At 43.1% G+C, this 18,973-nt stretch overlaps 1 protein-coding gene across 1 annotated transcript; it reads right to left on the bottom strand.

Annotated features, from left to right (window-relative positions):
* Positions 1 to 3,677: 3,677 nt before the first annotated feature.
* BHMT (betaine--homocysteine S-methyltransferase) lies at positions 3,678 to 18,706 on the bottom strand. Its single transcript, XM_021699876.1, has 8 exons — positions 18,550 to 18,706; positions 16,965 to 17,097; positions 14,204 to 14,322; positions 12,637 to 12,828; positions 12,121 to 12,268; positions 8,779 to 8,961; positions 6,998 to 7,226; positions 3,678 to 4,664 (listed from the first exon to the last, which is right to left on the bottom strand). The coding sequence occupies exons 1-8, from the start codon at positions 18,580 to 18,582 to the stop codon at positions 4,478 to 4,480; spliced, it is 1,224 nt and encodes a 407-aa protein (XP_021555551.1). The 5' UTR covers positions 18,583 to 18,706; the 3' UTR covers positions 3,678 to 4,477.
* Positions 18,707 to 18,973: the final 267 nt, after the last annotated feature.

Genomic DNA, 18,973 nt, shown 5'->3' with positions numbered 1-18,973 from the left:
CCTCTGAACAGTGTTATTTGTTTTAGTCTGCTGTCTGTGTAGTCAGGGGAATAATTAATTAACAGTTAAGTCTGCTGGAAACATACCACCAAGTGGCGCTCGGTAAATATTTGTTCACAACGATGGGGTTATTGCTTATCTATACCATCGAATTAGAAACAGAAAATTGTGGAGTTTTTCTCAGCAAGGTGTTAGAGATTTGTCATCATATAGGTGAGAAAATTGAAGGTCAGAGAAGCGATGTGATTGATCCAATGGTTGTAACACTATAGTAGGGGCCAAGCAAGCCTTGTACCCCAAATTCCTGATTCTAAATTTATTCATTGCTTTTTCTGCTACATTGCACTAGTGTTTGTGGGAAACGGCTGAATTCCACTAAGCAAATTCATATGTTGAGACATTAACCTTTCCAAAGAACAGTAAAATCTCATTAAGTCAGAATAATTGGAAGAATGGCCAGGATGAATCGGGGGGGGAAGTTTGAACTATTTTCGGAGATACTCAGCTTTTTCCTTTCAAGGCCATGGAGTAGATTGGAACAAATAACCACAAAATGAGGCCGAGTAGAGGTCTCACTGAACTTGTGTGAAGGAATAAAGAGGAATAATTCATAAGTGGTACATTAACAGTTTGCATGTAAGTGATGACTACTAAAAATATTATTTTAGTAGAAATAGATTTTTGTTAAAAGTAAGCTTAATGTTTCCCTTGAAAACTCCTTGCAAAAATTTACATGGGGACGTCCACGAATATGTCAGTCAAACCATGTGTTAAAATGATCATGCCTTTGATTTAGTGGCATGTAAATTAACCTGTTTGGTTTTGCTGTACTCAAATTGGCATTATTTCTGTAGCTCACAGCAGCACGAATAATGACCTCTGTCTCTCCTTTTCCATCCCTTTGATTTTTCTATCTGTCCAAGGCCAACAGAATGCCTCTAGCTGCTGGAAAACTGGAGGTATTTTCTATCTACTCTTTTCCCTGCCCACACTCCCAGCCGCTTTTCACCAAGTGACCCTCCCCTTCCTGCCACCATCTGTGAGAAGTCTTCATATTTGGCTGTCTGTCAGGTTTTCCGTCCACACACTAACATTAAATTGTTCCTGAAGATGTTTAGAAGTGCTGGGCCTTGCTGTCTCTAACTCTGTTGTTTAGCCGAACTGTCAGACCTACTATTCCTGAAGCAGTTGGTAGGCATCTTCTGTTTTTCTCTCTTCAGACTGACTTCTCCTTCCTTTGTTGTGTAAGAATTAGGGTTGTCTACCTGGCAGGTAACACATAAAGGCTCCACACTGGGCAAGGGGATGTTATCCACTGACAGGAGGCTATTTGGGAAAACAGTCTGTGTAATGCTCTCAGCCAAGCTATGTGTTCAAAGCTGGGGAAAAAGGATAGATCTCTGGCGAAAATGGGCACATATAAGGCTTTCTTTGCTGGGTGAGTTGTTCTGGATGGGATTCAAAGATCCATGTATCTTAGGAAAAAACTGACCAAAACAGAAAGGAGGGCTACAGATATTTCTGCCATTTGATGTTAGCTTCTTCTGATGAAATAGCTTAACGTCAAAGCAAAATAGAGCTCCTCAGGCTTTCCCCACCGGTGACCTGCTGCCCCCCTCTGGAGAAGTTAGAAACTGAAACTTCGGTTCCTTCCTGTCCGGTTCTGTCTCCATTGTGGGTTTGTATTCCCATGGCTTCCTTCGGAAAGGCTTTTGGCTTTGCTACAGTGTAAAGAAGCGCAGGGCCATAAACTGCACACCATGTGTTTAGTGAGTTTACACTGTCTCTGAGTAATGCAAAGATTTTTATTTCCTGGCTGGGAGGATGAACTCCTTAGTTTTGTGAACTATATGTCCCGGTTCCATTGTCCTTCTACCAACAATCCAAACTAAAACCATCTTTCTTGGCAGTCTGGGACTAGTAAGAAGTCCTTTCTGACTTGGCATCCTGCCTTAGGAATCTTATCCTTAAATGGGAGAGTTTGGACTCCTGATCTCTAGGGTCCCTTTAGCTGATTCTATAAAAATACCTTTACCTGTGAGAAATGTATATTTAACTTGAAGAAACTCCTAGGTATTAAAAAAAGACTTTTATCGAACAAGATTTCGGGAAATAAAACAAATGCACTTGGTGGAATGGTTGAATTTCAAAAAAAATTTTCAAAATAGAAAATCTGCCGCTAGGAGGCAGTGTTGTCATACAGTTTTAGTAAAGCATATCCAATATAGGTCTTTTGAGGGAATTTTTTTTTTTTTTTAAGATTTTATTTATTTATTTGACAGAGGGAGACAGAGAGAGAGAACACAAGCAGGGGGAGTGGGAGAGGGAGAAGCAGGCTTCCCACTGAGCAGGGAGCCCGATGTGAGGCTCGATCCCAGGACCCTGGGATCATGACCTGAGCGAAGGCAGATGCTTAACAACTGAGCCACCCAGGTGCCCCTTGAGGGAAATATTTTTTAAATAGAAGGATATAAGAATGATTAAATCAAAGGACATGAGAATGGTAGAAAGATATCATGTTTTGCGTGGCAATAAAGTTCTGAAAAGAGTATTAAAGGGGCATCCATCTTACATAGTAATAGAACAGTAAGTTGAATAAAAGTTTCTATCATCTATGAATGAAATATGAAATATTGAACCTGATTTGAGAGAAATGGTAGGTAGCAACTTTGTAAAAAAAAAAAAAAAATAGCATTGGGGCGCCTGGGTGGCTCAGTTGGTTAAGCGACTGCCTTCGGCTCAGGTCATGATCCTGGAGTCCCTGGATCGAGTTCCGCATCGGGCTCCCTGCTTGGCAGGGAGTCTGCTTCTCCCTCTGACCCTCCTCCCTCTCATGCTCTCTGTCTCTCATTCTCTCTCTCAAATAAATAAATAAAATCTTAAAAAAAAAAAATAGCATTTACTCTCCTTTTATTGCTCCTCAGCCACATGCAGCCTCTGAAAGCCATGCCACTTTGGCTCTATTTCTGTGCACTGGAGGATGAGGGGTGGATGACTAATTATCTTGGTAAGAAAATTCTAGAAATATCTTTCCCCTTAAATACTGCTGCCTTCTCCTTTAAAACTCAAATACTTGCGAAGTAGGAAGGTTGAGATGAATAAACTGAGGCACAGAAATTTCATGTAAAACTTAAGTAAATTACAGAATGGAAATAAGAATCAAATACAAATAGCTGAATAAATTAGTTTTGAAACAGCTAAACAAAGAATGAGTAGAAAGCATCATGAACTTTTTTTTTTAAGATTTTATTTATTTGACAGAGAGAGACACAGCGGGAGAGGCAACATAAGCAGGGGGAGTGGGAGAGGGAGAAGCAGGCTTCCTGCGAGCAGGGAGCCTGATGCAGGGCTTGGTCCCAGGATCCCGTGATCATGACCCGAGCCAAAGGCAGAAGCTTAATGACTGAGCCACCCAGGCACCCCAGCATCATGAACTCTTAATAGAGTAGCCATGTTTATGTTAATATGATCTTGGGGCTTGAGCTCTCATTGGAGAGTAGATGTTATCAGGTAAAAATATCATAGTTCTCAATCTAGGAAACTTGGATAGAGTTTGGAGAATCCCTATTTTTTTCTTTATTATACTTTTTTTTTTTTTAAGCTACCAAGGTAACACAAACTCATTGTTCCTTGGCCTTACTGACTGAAAGCTTTTAGGTGGATCCAGTTTTGGGCGGGATGGAGAAAGCCTAGATACTGATGTCTTCTTTCCCCTCCCCACTGGTCTGTATGTTTCTTAGTGATAGTAATGGGTCAGGTAAGAGAGAACAACTCTTGAACTCTGAGAGGATGACTCTGGTCTTTTGATACTTACTGATGATGTCTAATATGATTGACTTTCTAAGAACAAACTTAAAGAAATAGCAAAGTCCCCATATCTGAAGTGTTCCATGATAGTGTTTTTCAAACTGCTGGGTCATAAAATCAATTTGAAGGGTCTCAGCAGGCATGTTTTATCAGTGAGATAGGATGGAAAGGAATGGAATAGAAAATACCAAAATGGCTCACATTTTATTTCAGTGGTTATATGGTATGTGTTTTATTGGGTTATTACATGACTTTTGTTTCTTACTAAGGGTCATGTTCAATAGAACTTGGAAGTCACTTCCCTATAGCACTTTATCTGTCTCAGTCATGTCAGCTCACATCTCATCCTCCTTGCTAACCTGCAAACTAACTAAAGTGGGAATGAATATCTGAATTACTTCTCATTGGCCGCAGTGATTTCCCTAATACCTTATGTGTGGTATAGGGAACCTGTTTAAGATTTACTTCTTACTTATTTTGCTTCTAAGTAAATTTCTAAAATATACTTTTAAAATCGTCAAGTGCTCTTTGTAGTTCTGTTTTGTTTAGCTACTACCAATTTTATATGTAGCCTGGCATTAACATAAGCATTACTTTTAAACCATCTTTTCCTTATTTTTGGGAACTGTGGCCCAAACATAGAAGTCACTAAAAATGGGTTCCTTTGAGGCTACTGTGCCGATTTAAATTTCTGTTTTTCAAAGAGCTCTTTCAGCTGCTGCTCAGTTGTGGCTTCTTTCTGCTGCATCAGCGCAGCTGTTCCTTTGGTCACTCCCCAGGCGTCGGGCTTTGACATTGAAGGGTTGTATGGCCTGCCCGAGGCTATCCGAAGATTCTCCCAGTATTCCTTCCTGGCCCTGGGTGAACAAAACACACAACATTAGACTCCTTCCTGAGTATCAGTGTCTATGTGTCACTGGGCTAGTATACCTCTACAGAGCTGTCTTTGGACTCTTGAGAGTATGCCCATTAAAACACATTCATTAATCTGGACTAAAACTTTTTTTCAGGATCTATCGGTCTAAAATTACTTTGAAATTATTTTTTTTATTTAATTTTTATTTTTAATTATTTATGTATTTATCTTAGAGCGAGAGAGAGAGAGCACAAGCGGGAGGGGCAGAGGGAGAGGGAGAGAGAATCTCAAGCAGACTCCATGCTGAGTGCGGAGCCTGATTTGGGCCTAGATCTCACCACCCTGAGATCACGATCTGAGCTGAAACCAAGAGTTGGATGCTTAACCGACTGTGCCACGCAGGCGTTCCCGAAATTATTTTTTAAAATATCTGCATAGGGATCAAAAGCTAAGAATTCAGGATAAGGACATTCTCTGTCGACTTTACCCTACTCCCCCATCCTAACTTTCTGGCACTCTACCTCACGAGCCAGCTGAGCTCCTCAAACCCCGCATCACTTCTGCATGTCTCACCCTGCAGATCCAGCCTCCTCCTCCTTTCTATTTCACTGTCTCCCACTTCAGGCCTCATCACATCCGATACATTTCTAGCAAAGGCTTCCTCACAGTTTTCCCTGTCTCAAGGCTATTCAAACTTGCAAACCTAACCTTGGACCGCTTGAGATCCTCCCGTGTGATAAGGTCATACATAACTCATGAGAACACATAAAAGTCCGCCTCCTAGTCCTGAGGTGTGTCTGCTATCACATTCTGTCTCTGATAGTCCCACACTTCTGGTTTCTCAGTACACCATTCTCTTTCCACCTCTCAGAGCTCTCATGTAGGCTCTTCCCTTGTCTGGTATGTAACTCGTCCTTCAAAATTCAGCCCAGGCATCCGCTCTCTTAGAAATTCTTCGTTAACCCTCCTCTGCCTTTTGCCCCCGTGGGCATTAGCTCAGGCCCCACAGCACCTGTGCATGTCTTCATACTTGAACTTACTATGCCAGTTTGAACTTACCTGTTTATCTCTCTGCCTACTAGACCGTTACCTCCTTGGGGCCAGGGCTGTGCCTTGTTCTTGCTACCTCAGCATCCGCAACAGTGTCTGATAGAGTTGTGCAGAGTCAATGTGCTGAACAGAGGGCACCTACTCCCCCTGCTTGGGTGTTCATCCTTCATTCAGCCCCTGCTTTATCTCGTGGCTAGTTAGCCCTTCAAAATACAGCCCCCCAAATCCCTTCTTCTAAAACGTCTTTCTGGGGACGCCTGGGTGGCTCAGTTGGCTGAGCGTCTGCCTTCAGCTCGGTTCCTGGTCCCGGAGTCCCGGGATCGAGCCCCGCGTCGGGCTCCCTGCTCGGCAGGGAGTCTGCTTCTCCCTCTGACCCTCCCCTCTCTCATGTTCTCTCTCTCAAATAAATAAAAAAAAAATATCTTTCTGTTAGGCAGAGATAGCCATTCTCTTGTTACTTTTTAAATCTGTGCCTCTACCAAAGCAGTTACAACAGTGTAATCCATTGACTTTCTTATCCATTTTCCCCAGTAGACTCTGCAATTCTCTGGACAGCTCTTCATTTATTTTCCCAGTGCTCTGCACATTGCCTGATGTAAAATCAGTTTGTTTATTGTTCATCTTCCCCACTGGAGTGTAAGCGCTGAGGGCAAAGACCAATCTTATTCACCACTGTCTTCCCAGCTCCAAGAATTGTGCTTGGCACGGAACAGGCACTTAGTTAATATTTGTTTTATTTAGCTTATACTTAAATCTTAACCAGTTAATTCAATGTTGTTGAGGGTCCACCACATGGTACTATCCCAGAGCATGAAATCACATTTCATTGCAACTGGCATTATTTATATGCTACATCTTAAAGCCTTCTCCAGGGACGCCTGGGTGGCTCAGTCGGTTAAGCGGCTGCCTTCGGCTCAGGTCATGATCCCAGGGTCCTGGGATCGAGTCCCACATCGGGCTCCTTGCTCGGCGGGGAGCCTGCTTCTCCCTCTGCCTGCCTCTCCCCCTGCTTGTGTTCTCTCTGACAAATAAATAAATAAAATCTTAAAAAAAAAAAAATTATAAAAAAAAAATAAATAAATAAAGCCTTCTCCAGAAATCACTACCTAAGGTTATTCTGTAAATACCTCTGTGAAAGAATTTTTTTTTTCTGTGAAAGAATTTAAGGGGGATAAGTGAGTATCATCACACAGCAAATTAGCTATATTCTTTGTTATAACATCACTTGGACATATTCACAATTGAAATGATTTGGTTTGGCAAATATAGTTGAAAAGTTCTTACCTTGCTCTAATCCACGGTTTGGTGTGCATGTCCAAACCACTTCCCCAGCTGCCATGCTTTTCCGAAGCTGGGGGCAAAAAGCCCCTTTCGGGGGCCAGCTCCTCTGCAATTGCCCTGATGTGGTAGGGCTCAAATCCACAGCATCCGCCAATGTACCTGATCCCCAGATTGTAGGCCTCTCTGGCATATTTTTGAATATCCCATCTGGTTGCAACTCTGGGCTCCAGTCCTATAATAAATGGAGTGAATTCTTTATTTAAAAAAATATTCAAGGGACGCCTGGGTGGCTCAGTCGTTAAGCGTCTGCCTTCGGCTCAGGTCATGATCCCAGGGTCCTGGGATGGAGCCCTGCATCGGGCTCCCTGCTCCGCAGGAAGCCTGCTCCTCCCTCTCCCACTCCCCCTGCTTATGTTCCCTCTCTCACTGTGTCTCTCTCTGTCAAATAAATAAATAAAGTATAAATAAATAAATAAATATTCAAAATAAACAGCCATAATAGGTATGTAATTTTCAATAATGGAATTAAATAAATTGTCAATATCTAATTCTTAACTTTTAAAAACTATTAGGTAATTTGTGTTTGCATTTCCAGTATTAAATGCTGTGGTAGCCAACCTTCAAGATAGTTCCCAATGATCCCGTCCCCTCTCATATCAGGTTGGTCTGCGAGACCAATAGAGTATGTCAGCAGGGATCATTAGTGACTTCTGAGCCTGGGTTATACAAGCCATTATGGTTTCTGCCTCAGTCTCTCTTATTCTTAGAACAGCAGCCATGGTGTAAGAATACTCAAGCATCACAGTGGGAAGGCCCATAAGCGAAGGGACTGAGGCCTCCAGTCAACAGACAGCAAGAAACAAACATCTATGCCCAACAGCCAACAAAGGGAGATTGGAAGTAGACTCCCTAGCTCTCATCAGGCCTTCAGATGACTACAGACCTGACCAATATCTGGACCGCAACCTTGTAAGGGACCCTGAGCAAAAACTATCCAGCTAGGCTGCTCCCAAATTCATGACCCACAGCAACTCTGAGATATAATAACTGTTTATTGTTTAAAAGTCCTAAATTTTGCAAAAATTTGTTATATGGGGAAAAACCCAATGCCTTGCCATTCCTCCAGGGTTCTTATAATATCTGAGGGTCCCTATAAAATATAGTACATGATCTAAGGACCTTAGAATGGAATAGGAGGCTGGCCAGGCTGTGGCCCTCTCTGGCTTGATTTTCAGGTAGACTCACCCCCACTTCCCAAACGTGCTTTCTCACTTTTCCCTGATTGCAAGTCCACCCTCACTTCATCTGCTTGGTCTCTTCGTCCAGCTCTATTATGCAGTGACCCAGTGATGGCATCTTCCCTTCCCCCCAAAACTCTACGGTATCTGAGCAGCATTCAGAATAGGAGAAAAGTGTCTTGGACATAAATTGGTCTATCCTTTTAATTTTTCTGATGAGAAAATTAAGATCTAGAAGAACTAAAGGTTTATGATTTGGCAACAGAGCTGGAACCAGGGCCACTACCTTTGCTGATCTCACCTGGAAGGGCATCCTTTTTACCAAACTACAGGTAAAAGGTTCAGAGGTCTTTTTTGCTTGCTGGTTCTATCTTTTCCTTCTACTGTGGTCCAATATCAAGGAGTTTTTGGCTGTAGGGAGGGAAGCTGGGGGCAAGAGATGAGACATGCTGCCATTTCTTTACTACGAGAAAGCTCTATGGCTATAAATTTGGAAATTTGTCAAACATCAAGACATTGAGATGATTTATAAAACGTCTGTCTTACCAAAGGGGAATTCTGGTAGATCGATAAATCCCTGTTTGTTGCAGTCAGGAGTGTGGTAGGCCAATGGCTGACTCATCAGGTGGGCTTTCAGTCGGGCAGCCTCCAAGCCTTCTTTCATGAGCTTCACTGTTTGTAAACTAATTTTGGGATCAAAATGGCAGTTCACGCCAACGATGGAAGCTCCTGCAAGTGGAAGAACAATTTAGCTTCAGGGATTCATCAGATAGGAAGGCTCAGTTCTCCTCCCTTAATCAGGGAGCTTTTATTTGGAACAGTGAATTGTGAATACAACCTTTGGTTCTTGCTTCCTTGCAAACCTATCTTACCTTTGGGTGGGAGTGATTGCTAATAGGCAGCAAGGGCTTTCTGTGAAAGGTGTTTTGAAGAATCTGTTACAATGTTAGTGTCATTTATGCACACTTGGCTGTCCCTCTTTTTTCCAGAAACTCATTATTAGAGTTTTTTTTAACTCCATATTTTAGAAGTCAATTTCTCAGTCTTTCATACTAATTTTTCAGCACTCCCAGCTGCTCGATTGCACCTGTGGTTATCATACCACTCATTTGAGGAACAATGTTTCCTTTTAGCAGGCCAATTTAATAATATCACTAATCCAGATTCAGTGGCAAGCGTCTCAGTGGTCCTCACTGGGCTGGGTGTACAGTTTGCTCCTTTGTTCTTGTTCCAATCCTGCCTCCTGTTATTCTTCTGAATCAGGTTTTTTCTTGTTGTTGTTGGGTTTGGTTTTTTTTTTTTTTTTTTTTTGGGTCAAGAGCACCAATGACCTCAATCTTGCCAAAGCCAGTAGCTGATTCTCTGTTCTCATCTTACTCCATGTCTCGGCAGCATTCAGTCTGCTGGACCATCCCTTCCTTCATCAATACTCCCCTTCTCTTGGCTTCTCATGCTCTCTGAGTGTTGCTCCCACCTTGCTGGCTGCTTTCTTTGGATGTTAGGTGCTGAGCCCCCACTCACGACCGAACCTTTCAATCCTGCAGTGTCACAGGATTCCCGTGAGCCACCTTCTCTTCTTCACCTCTACTTCCTTTCCAGTCTCAGGGCTCTCAGTATGAACTATATCAAGAACTCTCCAGACTTCTCTCTCTAACCCGGACCTTTCCTTTGGGTCCCAGACTTGTACATTCAACAGCTCAGTTAACATCTTCACTTGGATCTTGACTACCTTTTTCTTTCTTCTTCTCCTTCCCTTTTTTTTTTTTTTAAATTTTTTGGATGTTCTGCTGCCAGCGTTTCTCTTTCCTTGCTTGACTTCATTACAATAATGAATTAATCATAGGTTGGCCACTTACTGGATGTCTATTAGGTATAAAGGTCCTTCTAAGGGGCTATAGAAAAATAAAAATATAGGACATAGTCCCTGACACCAAGGACTTCATAATTTAGCACAGGGCTTCCCTAGGTTTGCTCCATGAAAGTAAGGCTCTATGATCAATTAAGTTAGGAAGTAGGTATTTACTTTGTCCCTTTCTTGGAGACTGTCAATATATACAAACCTGTCAGGCCTGAGAAATTCTGTGTATTGTTCCAATTTTAGTATATGTGCAGCCTAAGTGAGCACTAAGGCTCTGAGAAATTCTGTTGTAAAGAGACCTGCTTAACTTGGTTTAATACAGCACTTTCTTTCTTTAAGATTTATTTATTTATTTGAGAGAGAGCGCACATGAGCAGGAGGAACAAAGGGAGAAGGAGAGAGAATCTCAGCCTGATGTGGGGCTCCATCTCATGATCCTGAGCCAAAACCAACAGTCGGATGCCTACGGGACTGTGCCACCCAGGGGCCCCTAACACAGAATTTTCTAAATGTATTTCACTAAGGAACGTTCTACTAACATTCTCACAGATTAGAAAATGTTGACTGAGGATATTCCAAATGAGTGGTATAAGTAGAAAATCTTACATTTGCTGAGAGGAAGGCGTGTTCACTTGGGGTAGGGAGGATCATGTAAGGGGACGTGGAGGTAGAATTTGAGCTGACATTGGAAGACGGACGAGATTTATTAGGCGGATATTTATTGAGGACCTATTTTGTGCCAAGTGCTGCGCTAGGGCCCAGGGCGCTCAAAGTTGAGCCAAACAAACATAGTCTCTGCCCTCTTTGATCTTACAGTCTAGTGAGTCAGACATTAAAGAGATAAACAAATGAGACAAGCGGCAAGCGCTACAAAGAATATAAATAGCGTGCAGTGATGTCAAACACTGTGGCCACCTACCTTGAATGGAATGGTCAGGGAAGAACTCGATGCAGGCCAAGAATCTCTGCTGGTTAACAATGGGGTGATGAAAGCCTCCTCTGATCTTCCCGAAACAAGTTAACTTGCTTCTTCCCTCCCCCCATTTTTATATTTCCAGTAAAAAGTTAGGATTATTTAGTTTCATTCCTAAATCTAATTGTTACCATTAAGGACAAATATTCAGTGACTTTCATGAAATATCAGGAGTTGGCTAACAATCAGAAATTAAACATAGCCAATCAAAATCTCCCTGTTCCACAGAATGAGTTGGACTCTTCCACTGACACTGAGCAGCTCTTTGAATTAAAAATGAGGCAGCTTTGGGCGCCTGGGTGGCTCAGTTGGTTAAGCGACTGCCTTCGGCTCAGGTCATGATCCTGGAGTCCCAGGATCAAGTCCCGCGTCGGGCTCCCTGCTCGGCAGGGAGTCTGCTTCTCCCTCTGACCCTCCCCTGTCTCATGCTCTCTCTCTCTCTCTATCTCATTCTCTCTCTCAAATAAGTAAATAAAATCTTTAAAAAAATAAAAAAAAATAAAAATGAGGCAGCTTTGAAAACAGTCTGTGAGTTTTCCCTAATTGAAATGAAACCCCATGTTAGGAATGGAAATTATTTAAAAAGACAAATTACATGGCCCCTATTTCATACCGAAAAAAAATTTAAATTTATTATACCAGTTACAAAAAGCAAAGCATATCAGGAATTTATGAAAAGGGAAAAACTTTGGCAAAGAAGGCAACTGACTTAAAAGTTATTGTCTAAAGACCTCAACTTAAGGCTAAAATAAAACACACTTTTTCCTCATGCTCCTTTTGATTTACTGAACTTCTTCCCATTTCTAGGTGTTACACCTTCAGCAGAGGTCCAGTTGCCCCTTTCAAAAGGCTGGTATTTGTGTGTGTATATATTTTTTTTCTTTATTTTACTTTTTTCTCTTTAGGAGTCAATAATGATATTATCAACACTCCTAGGAAAGCACATTAATGGTTTTCCTTTAACAAAAGTAGTATATAATGATTCATAGGTGGACCTACATTTGTACGCAGTTTTAAAAGACTCACTAACGGCAAACCGGTCAAAATCCATTATCACCTGCTTTAACCAGGCGCACTGCACATTCGCCGGGGCTCACGCCATGCAAATCTCCCTCTGGGCCGATGCACATGGTTGCTGCCACAGGTTTCCCAGATGTTTTCAAGGCTTCCACTGCCCACACAGCCTCTTCAACATGCTCGAAATACTGAAATGAGATCAGGTTAAGATACTTTTTTATCTTGTTTCTCCCCAGACGATTAGGAAACTTATTTTAGTGCTTAAAAATGATCACTAGATGAGTGGTCTTCAAACTTTGAGTTGTGACCCATTAGCATTTTTTTTTAATGGAATAGAAGGGTGATTACTGTGAACTGCAGTCAAAAGGTTTGAAGAACACTTCATTAGATTAACTGAATCAAATTCAGTAGAAGCCCTAAATTGGAAAAAAGATTTTAAAACTAAATATTTACTAGCCGTGATTGGCAACTAATTTCACATCCTCCTCATGAAAGCACAAGGTAGAGAAAATGTACTAAGTGCATATGTCTCATCTTTGGTCACATCTTTGTTTACCTCGGCAATCAAGAAGTCCACGTTCTTCTTCATAAAGACCTCTAACTGTTGCTGAAATACTTTTTTAACTTCAGTTTCACTCTTGCAACTAAGGTATGAAGGTGTTTGACTCACGCCTCCTGCCACCAAAGCGTCTCCCTCATCAGCCACTTGCCGGGCAATGTCACAAGCAGCTTCATTGACTTTCTGCCCCTAAAATGGGTGAAATAGGATATATCTACATTTTCACGCAGAATTGAAACCAAATTATTATTCAAATGTCCACATTTCAGTTGGATGTTACCGTAGAGAGATTATTCTAGAAGATGACAGTGATAGAATAGTTCAATTTACCAAGCTGAGCAATTTGCAGTAACACCACCACCAATAATAGTAATGAAAACACTAAATCTAATGATGGTATCTAGGATATTACATACCAAAGCTCTGTGAGAGGATAAAAATCTTTACATAAAAGGATCTGGTACCTTCCAGTGCCTAAGCTGCACTTAGAAGAATACCTAGCAAATAGTGGTGATGATGATGATGATTTGCTCTTAAGATCGACAAGAATAAACTGTAATTAAAATGACTACAGAATTCATGAATTTTTGTCATTATGTATTTTCTTAGTATATGTGCTGCCGAAGCGAGCACTGTCATTATGTATTTTCTTAAAGGATAAATGTATCGCACGGTATTTTCTAATTACTTAGACATTAAAAATTGACACTTGTCTTCAATAAACCCCAGTGCTGTAGCTCACACAGACTTAGGGAATTTTAGAACTTCTTGTTTTGTGGTGCCTGGGTGGCTCAGTCAGTTAAGCATCTGACTCCTGATCTCAGCTCAGGTCTCGATCTCATGGTTGTGAACTCAAGCCCTGCGTTGGGTTTCATGCTACGCGTGGAGCCCACTTAAAAAAAAAAACAAAACAACAAACAAAACAAAAAACAAAACTTCTTTTTCATTATAGGGATTGAGAAATTGTCACTTTGACGGCATAGGTAAATGGTTTGCCCAACATGACACAGTTGATAGCTGAGTCAGGAAGTTTCCGGGGTCACTGCGCCCTTCCTTGTGCCTTTGACCTTTCTCCTACATTGTCCCACATTAAAAAACTGTAAGGATGTAAGAATTCGTAAGGATACCCACTCAGCAACTTAGGAGACCGGGAGAATCATTAATCATTAACTACGTCTTCTTTGATATGCTTCATTAAATACCTTTCTGTCAATTTTGGGGACTCCAGCTAAAACCTCAAAGAGTTATTCACACAGTAATGTATGGTGATTAACATAACATAATAAAATAAAATAAAAGAGTTATTCATACATATTTCTATATTATCTAAAAACTACATTCTGAGTGGGGAAAGGTTCTTTTTATAAAACGCTAGTGAGATTTAGCAGGTGCTCGTTTTTGTCAGGAGAATTAACTGCACAACATAAGAAATCAGCAATCCTGTATCACACATATTGCATTTCTGTAGTATCTAAAAACTCAACATTTTTCTCTATGAGAGCTTTGGTGATGACATGTGTGTCTACTGTGCCCTTCTAAGAATGCCAGGTATGGCTTTACTCACAGATATTTTCTCTGCAACATAGTTTCCCCTGTTCTCCAGCTTGTCTTCACTTGCATAAAAGGTGAAGGTTTGCATGACATTGGATCCAGCTCTGAGGAACTCTCGATGAAGCTGGCGAACTGGGAGATTGAATGAGGAAAGGTATTAATTACTATCAGTTTATAACCCTTGATGCTTTCAAAAGGCTACCAGATAGACAGATATGAAAATATCTGCTTGCATTCTTTGCTTGGCACTAGCGCATCCTGAGAGCGAATGAGAGGTAGATCTGGGGGCTCTTGCTACGAAGAAGAGATTATTTCTACCGTGGATGTGGGGCGAAGGGAAGAGGGAGGTCCACAGGGGAGGAATCATTCAACAGTTTTGCTGGGCAGAGAAGGTGGGGAAAAGCATTCCCTACTGAGGGAAGGGTTTGAACAAAAAGAAGGAGGCAGGAATAGGCTTGGCATTTGGGGGTGCCGCAGGTGGAGTTGAGGATGTATCAGAGAAGTAGTAGGAGATGCAGTTGGAGAGGAGGCTGGGCTGCAGAGTGCAAGTGGCCCTAGCACATCATCTCAAGGAGTCTAGGCTTCAGACCACAGGTATGGGGAAACAGCAGCATTTCGTAAACAATTAAATGATGTGATTAGCTCTGTGTATTTGAAAGATAATTTTGGTAGTAGAGTGGAATAAGAACTAGAACAAGGCTCCTAAGCATAGGTCCATGGATGAGTGTCAAATAGCAAAGTTTTCGGGCGCCTGGGTGGCTCAGATGGTTAAGCGTCTGCCTTCGGCTCGGGTCATGATCCCAGGGTCCTGGGATCGGGTCCCGCATTGGGCTCCCTGCTCCTTGGGAGCCTGCTTCTCCCTCTGCCTCTCTCTCTCTCATGAATAAATAAATAAAATCTTTAAAAAACAAAACAAAACAAAAAACAAATAGCAAAGTTTTCACAGGCTAAAGAAAATATGATGGGGTATTTCCCCCCCATATAACCAATTATATTCAATTTAAGGGATTATCCTTTGCTCTAAAATAGTGGTCCTAAACTCTGGTGGCCCATTAGACACCCTGTAAGCTTTTTAAAAATAATGGATGCTGGGGTCAAGTCCACAGATATTCTAATTTAGTTGGAAGCTGATTTTTATCTTCCGTTTTGCTGAGAACCACCATTCCGAGTGACTGGGGAAAATGCTCTTTTTATAAAATGCTAGGGAGACTTAGCAGGTGTTCATTTTTGTCAGGAGAATTAACTGCACAAAGTAAGAAATCAGCAATCCTGTATCAGCCCCTGAAATCTATTTTGAAATTTTAGTGGCCTTTCAAAGCCAAAGATCTAGGAGTGACTACATTAGAGGCTTGGAAATTTTTAGGACACTGGAGTTCCTAGCCCTTTCGTCTGGTACCTTTGCATCCCGGAGGCCTAGTACAATGCAGAGAACATAGGAAGCTCAGTGTGGTTTTTAAATGAACAAATCAGTGAGGCCAGGATTCATCTGAATTTCAGAACATGGGTTTTTTTTTTTTTTTTTAAGATTTTATTTATTTATTTGACAGCGAGAGAGGGAACACAAGCAGGGGGAAGGGGAGAGGGAGAAGCAGGCCTCCCGCAGAGCAGGAAACCCGAAGCGGGGCTCGATCCCAGGACCCTGGGATCATGACCTGAGCCAAAGGCAGACGCTTAATGACTGAGCCAGCCAGGCGCCCCAGAAAATGGGTTTCTAAGCGTGGAATCTCTAGTTCTGAGAGGGAACTTAAAAGCATGCCTAATGAGGAAGCTTCAGACATGTTTTAATTAGCAACAGAACCAATTAAAGACATTTTATTTGGAGCCTCTGTTCATCGATCAAACACAGAGCTTCGGTGGTTGGAGCAGTATGAAGGGCCTATCAATGAGGTCCCCGTACACTAGGAGGAAATGGTTTCTAAACAGGAAGTCCACCCAGCTGGTCCTTGGGTGGATTTCCAGAGACTGTTAAAAAACCCTGGAATGGTGTGCAAATTGTGCATATGTACGTTTTACATGGCATTTTACACCCTTTTATTAGATTTTCCTAGAGGGTAGTGGCCCAACTCCTTGATCTTAATCGATTTGATTATTCTACCATGCTTCTTAAAGCTGCAGTGCTTCTCAAGTGTGACCCAACTTAGACTCACCTGGGGGCAATGAATATGAATTCAGATTCCCCCAAACCCCGCCTCCCAGATCCAGCAACCTTAATTCTTTGCTGAATTCTATGCTGATTCCACTGGGTGCAAGAACCACAACTTCTGGCAATGACTTTAGTAGGAGAATTAGTGCACTCAAATAAGCCCCAAATTCTCAAGAAACAGACGGCCAGGAGATAAATGTGCTGTTTCTGTATTAAGAAAGTCAAAATCAATATCAGAGCAGTTTCTCTTGAGCTCCTCCAATGTATAACTTTAAAAAAATGTGACTTGGGCACCTGGGTGGCTCAGATGGTTGAGCGTCTGCCTTTGGCTCAGGTCATGATCCCAGGGTCCTGGGATCGAGTCCCGCATCGGGCTCCCCGCTCAGCGGGGAGCCTGCTTCTCCCTCTGCCTCTCTCTCTCTGTCTCTTATGAATAAACTGAAAAACTCTTATGAAAAATAAACTGTGATCATCCAACATGTGAATCTGTCCTTACATACCTAGCACAGTGCCCAGCAGGCAATAATAGATGTTGGGAAATGTACCATAAATGTATCTGTTTGATGGTATGCTCCTAGGCCATCACTGCAGTGCTCTTTCATGAGAACTTAGAATAGAGCTATGCACCAACCTGCTTCTGGATGTTCCACAGCAGCTTCTGGGGTCCAGGGGCCTGCCTTCACGTAGCCCCTCTTCTCGAGTGCAAAGACAAACCCTCCATCTCCAATCACAACTTCTCCAGAGTTTAAACGTTCTAGGATGCCCTAAAATTATAGATAAGGGGGAAGGAAAGGAGTTACTTGAGGTTTTAAGACAATTTTCTATTTTTAGTACTTTTGCTATCATATTCTTGAGACGTATGATTTCTTTAGAATTCTCAGAAAGTACATGTATTTATAAATTCATGACTATAAGGCAAACAATCAGAATTTCAATTTTCATTTCACATAATGAAAATGTGTGTATACATGTGCTGGGGGTGAGGGTTTTTCAGAACACATTAAAGAATTTAAAATTTTATTTTTTATTTTAATTTTTAAAAAAGATTTTTAAATTTATCTATTTAGAGAAAGAAAAGGTTTTATTGTAAAGCTTCAAATGAATACTTAATACTAAAGAAAAGGTTTTATTGTAAAGCTTCAAATGAATACTCAAGCACACATTCTTAGAATGGTGAAAGCTAGTCTTCCTGTTCTATGGATAAGCAGTCCTTACAGTTGGCCTTGACCCCGGCTGTCTCCCTGGGGGCCTCTGTCAGCCAGGCGGGGGCAGGGCACTTTGACACCCCGGGGTCAAGTATATTCCCTCCTCCCTCCGTGCCTCTTTTCCCACCAACCCAACCATAGTCTGGCGGTCAGTCTGTCTGTCTGCTCCATCCATCTATACATCCTTCCATCCATCCATCCACCCCCCAATCTAGTCTGGATTGAAACACATCCCAACTAGGGAAGAGATATGAGTGTCATTAATCAGGTGCTGGAGCTGCTGGGTTTTTGGTTTTTAAATCTTATTAACAGCCCTTAATTCAATATCTTACAGCCCCTGGGCCCGTTCACCCCCGCCGGATTGAATGGTACATTTTGTTGTGATCGCAGAAACCAAACTGTGGGCGAAAACTTACCATGGCCCAACCAACGCGTTAGCCTTGTTGCTGCGGCGGGACCGGGAAGCTTGCACGCAAGAACCCCGCAGGGAGGCGGCCCCGGGATTCCGCGGCACGCGTCGGGGCGGGGGCGGGAAACGGTCGGAGCCCGGGCCGCGCGCCTCCCTGGCCGGCCCGCGGAGGGCGCAAAGGGGCGCGCATGGCAGCGCAGGCACAGACGCGGGGTGGCTGGGGCGCGCCCTAAGGAGGCCCCTAGTCCCACCGCTGTGGGGGAGAAACGTCGTGCATTTGGGTCTAGGAGCCGCACTTCCCTGGGAGTGCTCTCGTGTTGGGATGCGGGACTCAGAAGATGTTGGGAGTCTTGGAGTTCTGGGGGTGTCCTCGAGTCCGGGGTCACGTAGATCTAGGGCGCGCTTGGGCTATGGGCAGGGGTGTTGGAGGGAGCTCAGAGGCACCTTGGAGTCCTGCCGAGAAGTTATGAGAGCACCTCTGGTCACAGCCGGGCTCCGAGGACCCCTCTACACTTCCTGAGGCTGGGGTATGGGGCCGGTGGGCCGAGACTCAGAGCCCCCGCAGAGATGGAGAACGCCCTCGGGTTCCCCCGCAGACTCACCCTCTTGGTCTTTTTGCCCCCAACGGGTGCCATCTTCGAGGTGTCCAGATGGATGCTAGGCACGGATGCGGACCGACGAACGGTGCGTTACCCCGCGCGAATCCGGGAGCTGCCCCACCGCGGCGGGCAGGCTCTTTATACTGTGTGCTGAGCGCGGGGTGGGTTTCTCCAGCCTTAGCCCGTCCAACACGGGCCTTGCGTGGGGACACGCCTCCCCAGCGTTTTTTATTGAGGCCTGGCGGCTAGTTGGGAAATTGCCCTGCGGAGATGATTGAGACTGTTCTCTCAAATCGGTGAACACACAAGACAAGTAAAATAAGAAAAAATAATAATGAGGTTGCCACTCGCTCAGGTTTCTACCTTACCTATGCACGGCACCTCCCCCCCCCCCCCCCCCCCCCCCCCCCCCCCCCCCCCCCCCCCC

The sequence above is a fragment of the Neomonachus schauinslandi genome, chromosome 7 (assembly GCF_002201575.2).
Source record: "Neomonachus schauinslandi chromosome 7, ASM220157v2, whole genome shotgun sequence".
Lineage (NCBI taxonomy): Eukaryota > Metazoa > Chordata > Mammalia > Carnivora > Phocidae > Neomonachus > Neomonachus schauinslandi.
The sequence above is the reverse complement of the archived record's forward strand: the minus strand, read 5'-3'. Positions and strand labels throughout refer to the sequence as shown.

Excerpts from the sequence above, each read along its gene's own strand:
- BHMT (XM_021699876.1), bottom strand. The coding sequence starts at position 18,582 with ATGGCACCCGTTGGGGGCAAAAAGACCAAGAGG. Across the intron at positions 7,227-8,778 it reads TCTACCAGAATTCCCCTTTG|GACTGGAGCCCAGAGTTGCA; the intron begins GTAAGACAGACG and ends CATTTATTATAG. Across the intron at positions 4,665-6,997 it reads AAACCGTGGATTAGAGCAAG|GGCCAGGAAGGAATACTGGG; the intron begins GTAAGAACTTTT and ends TTGTTCACCCAG.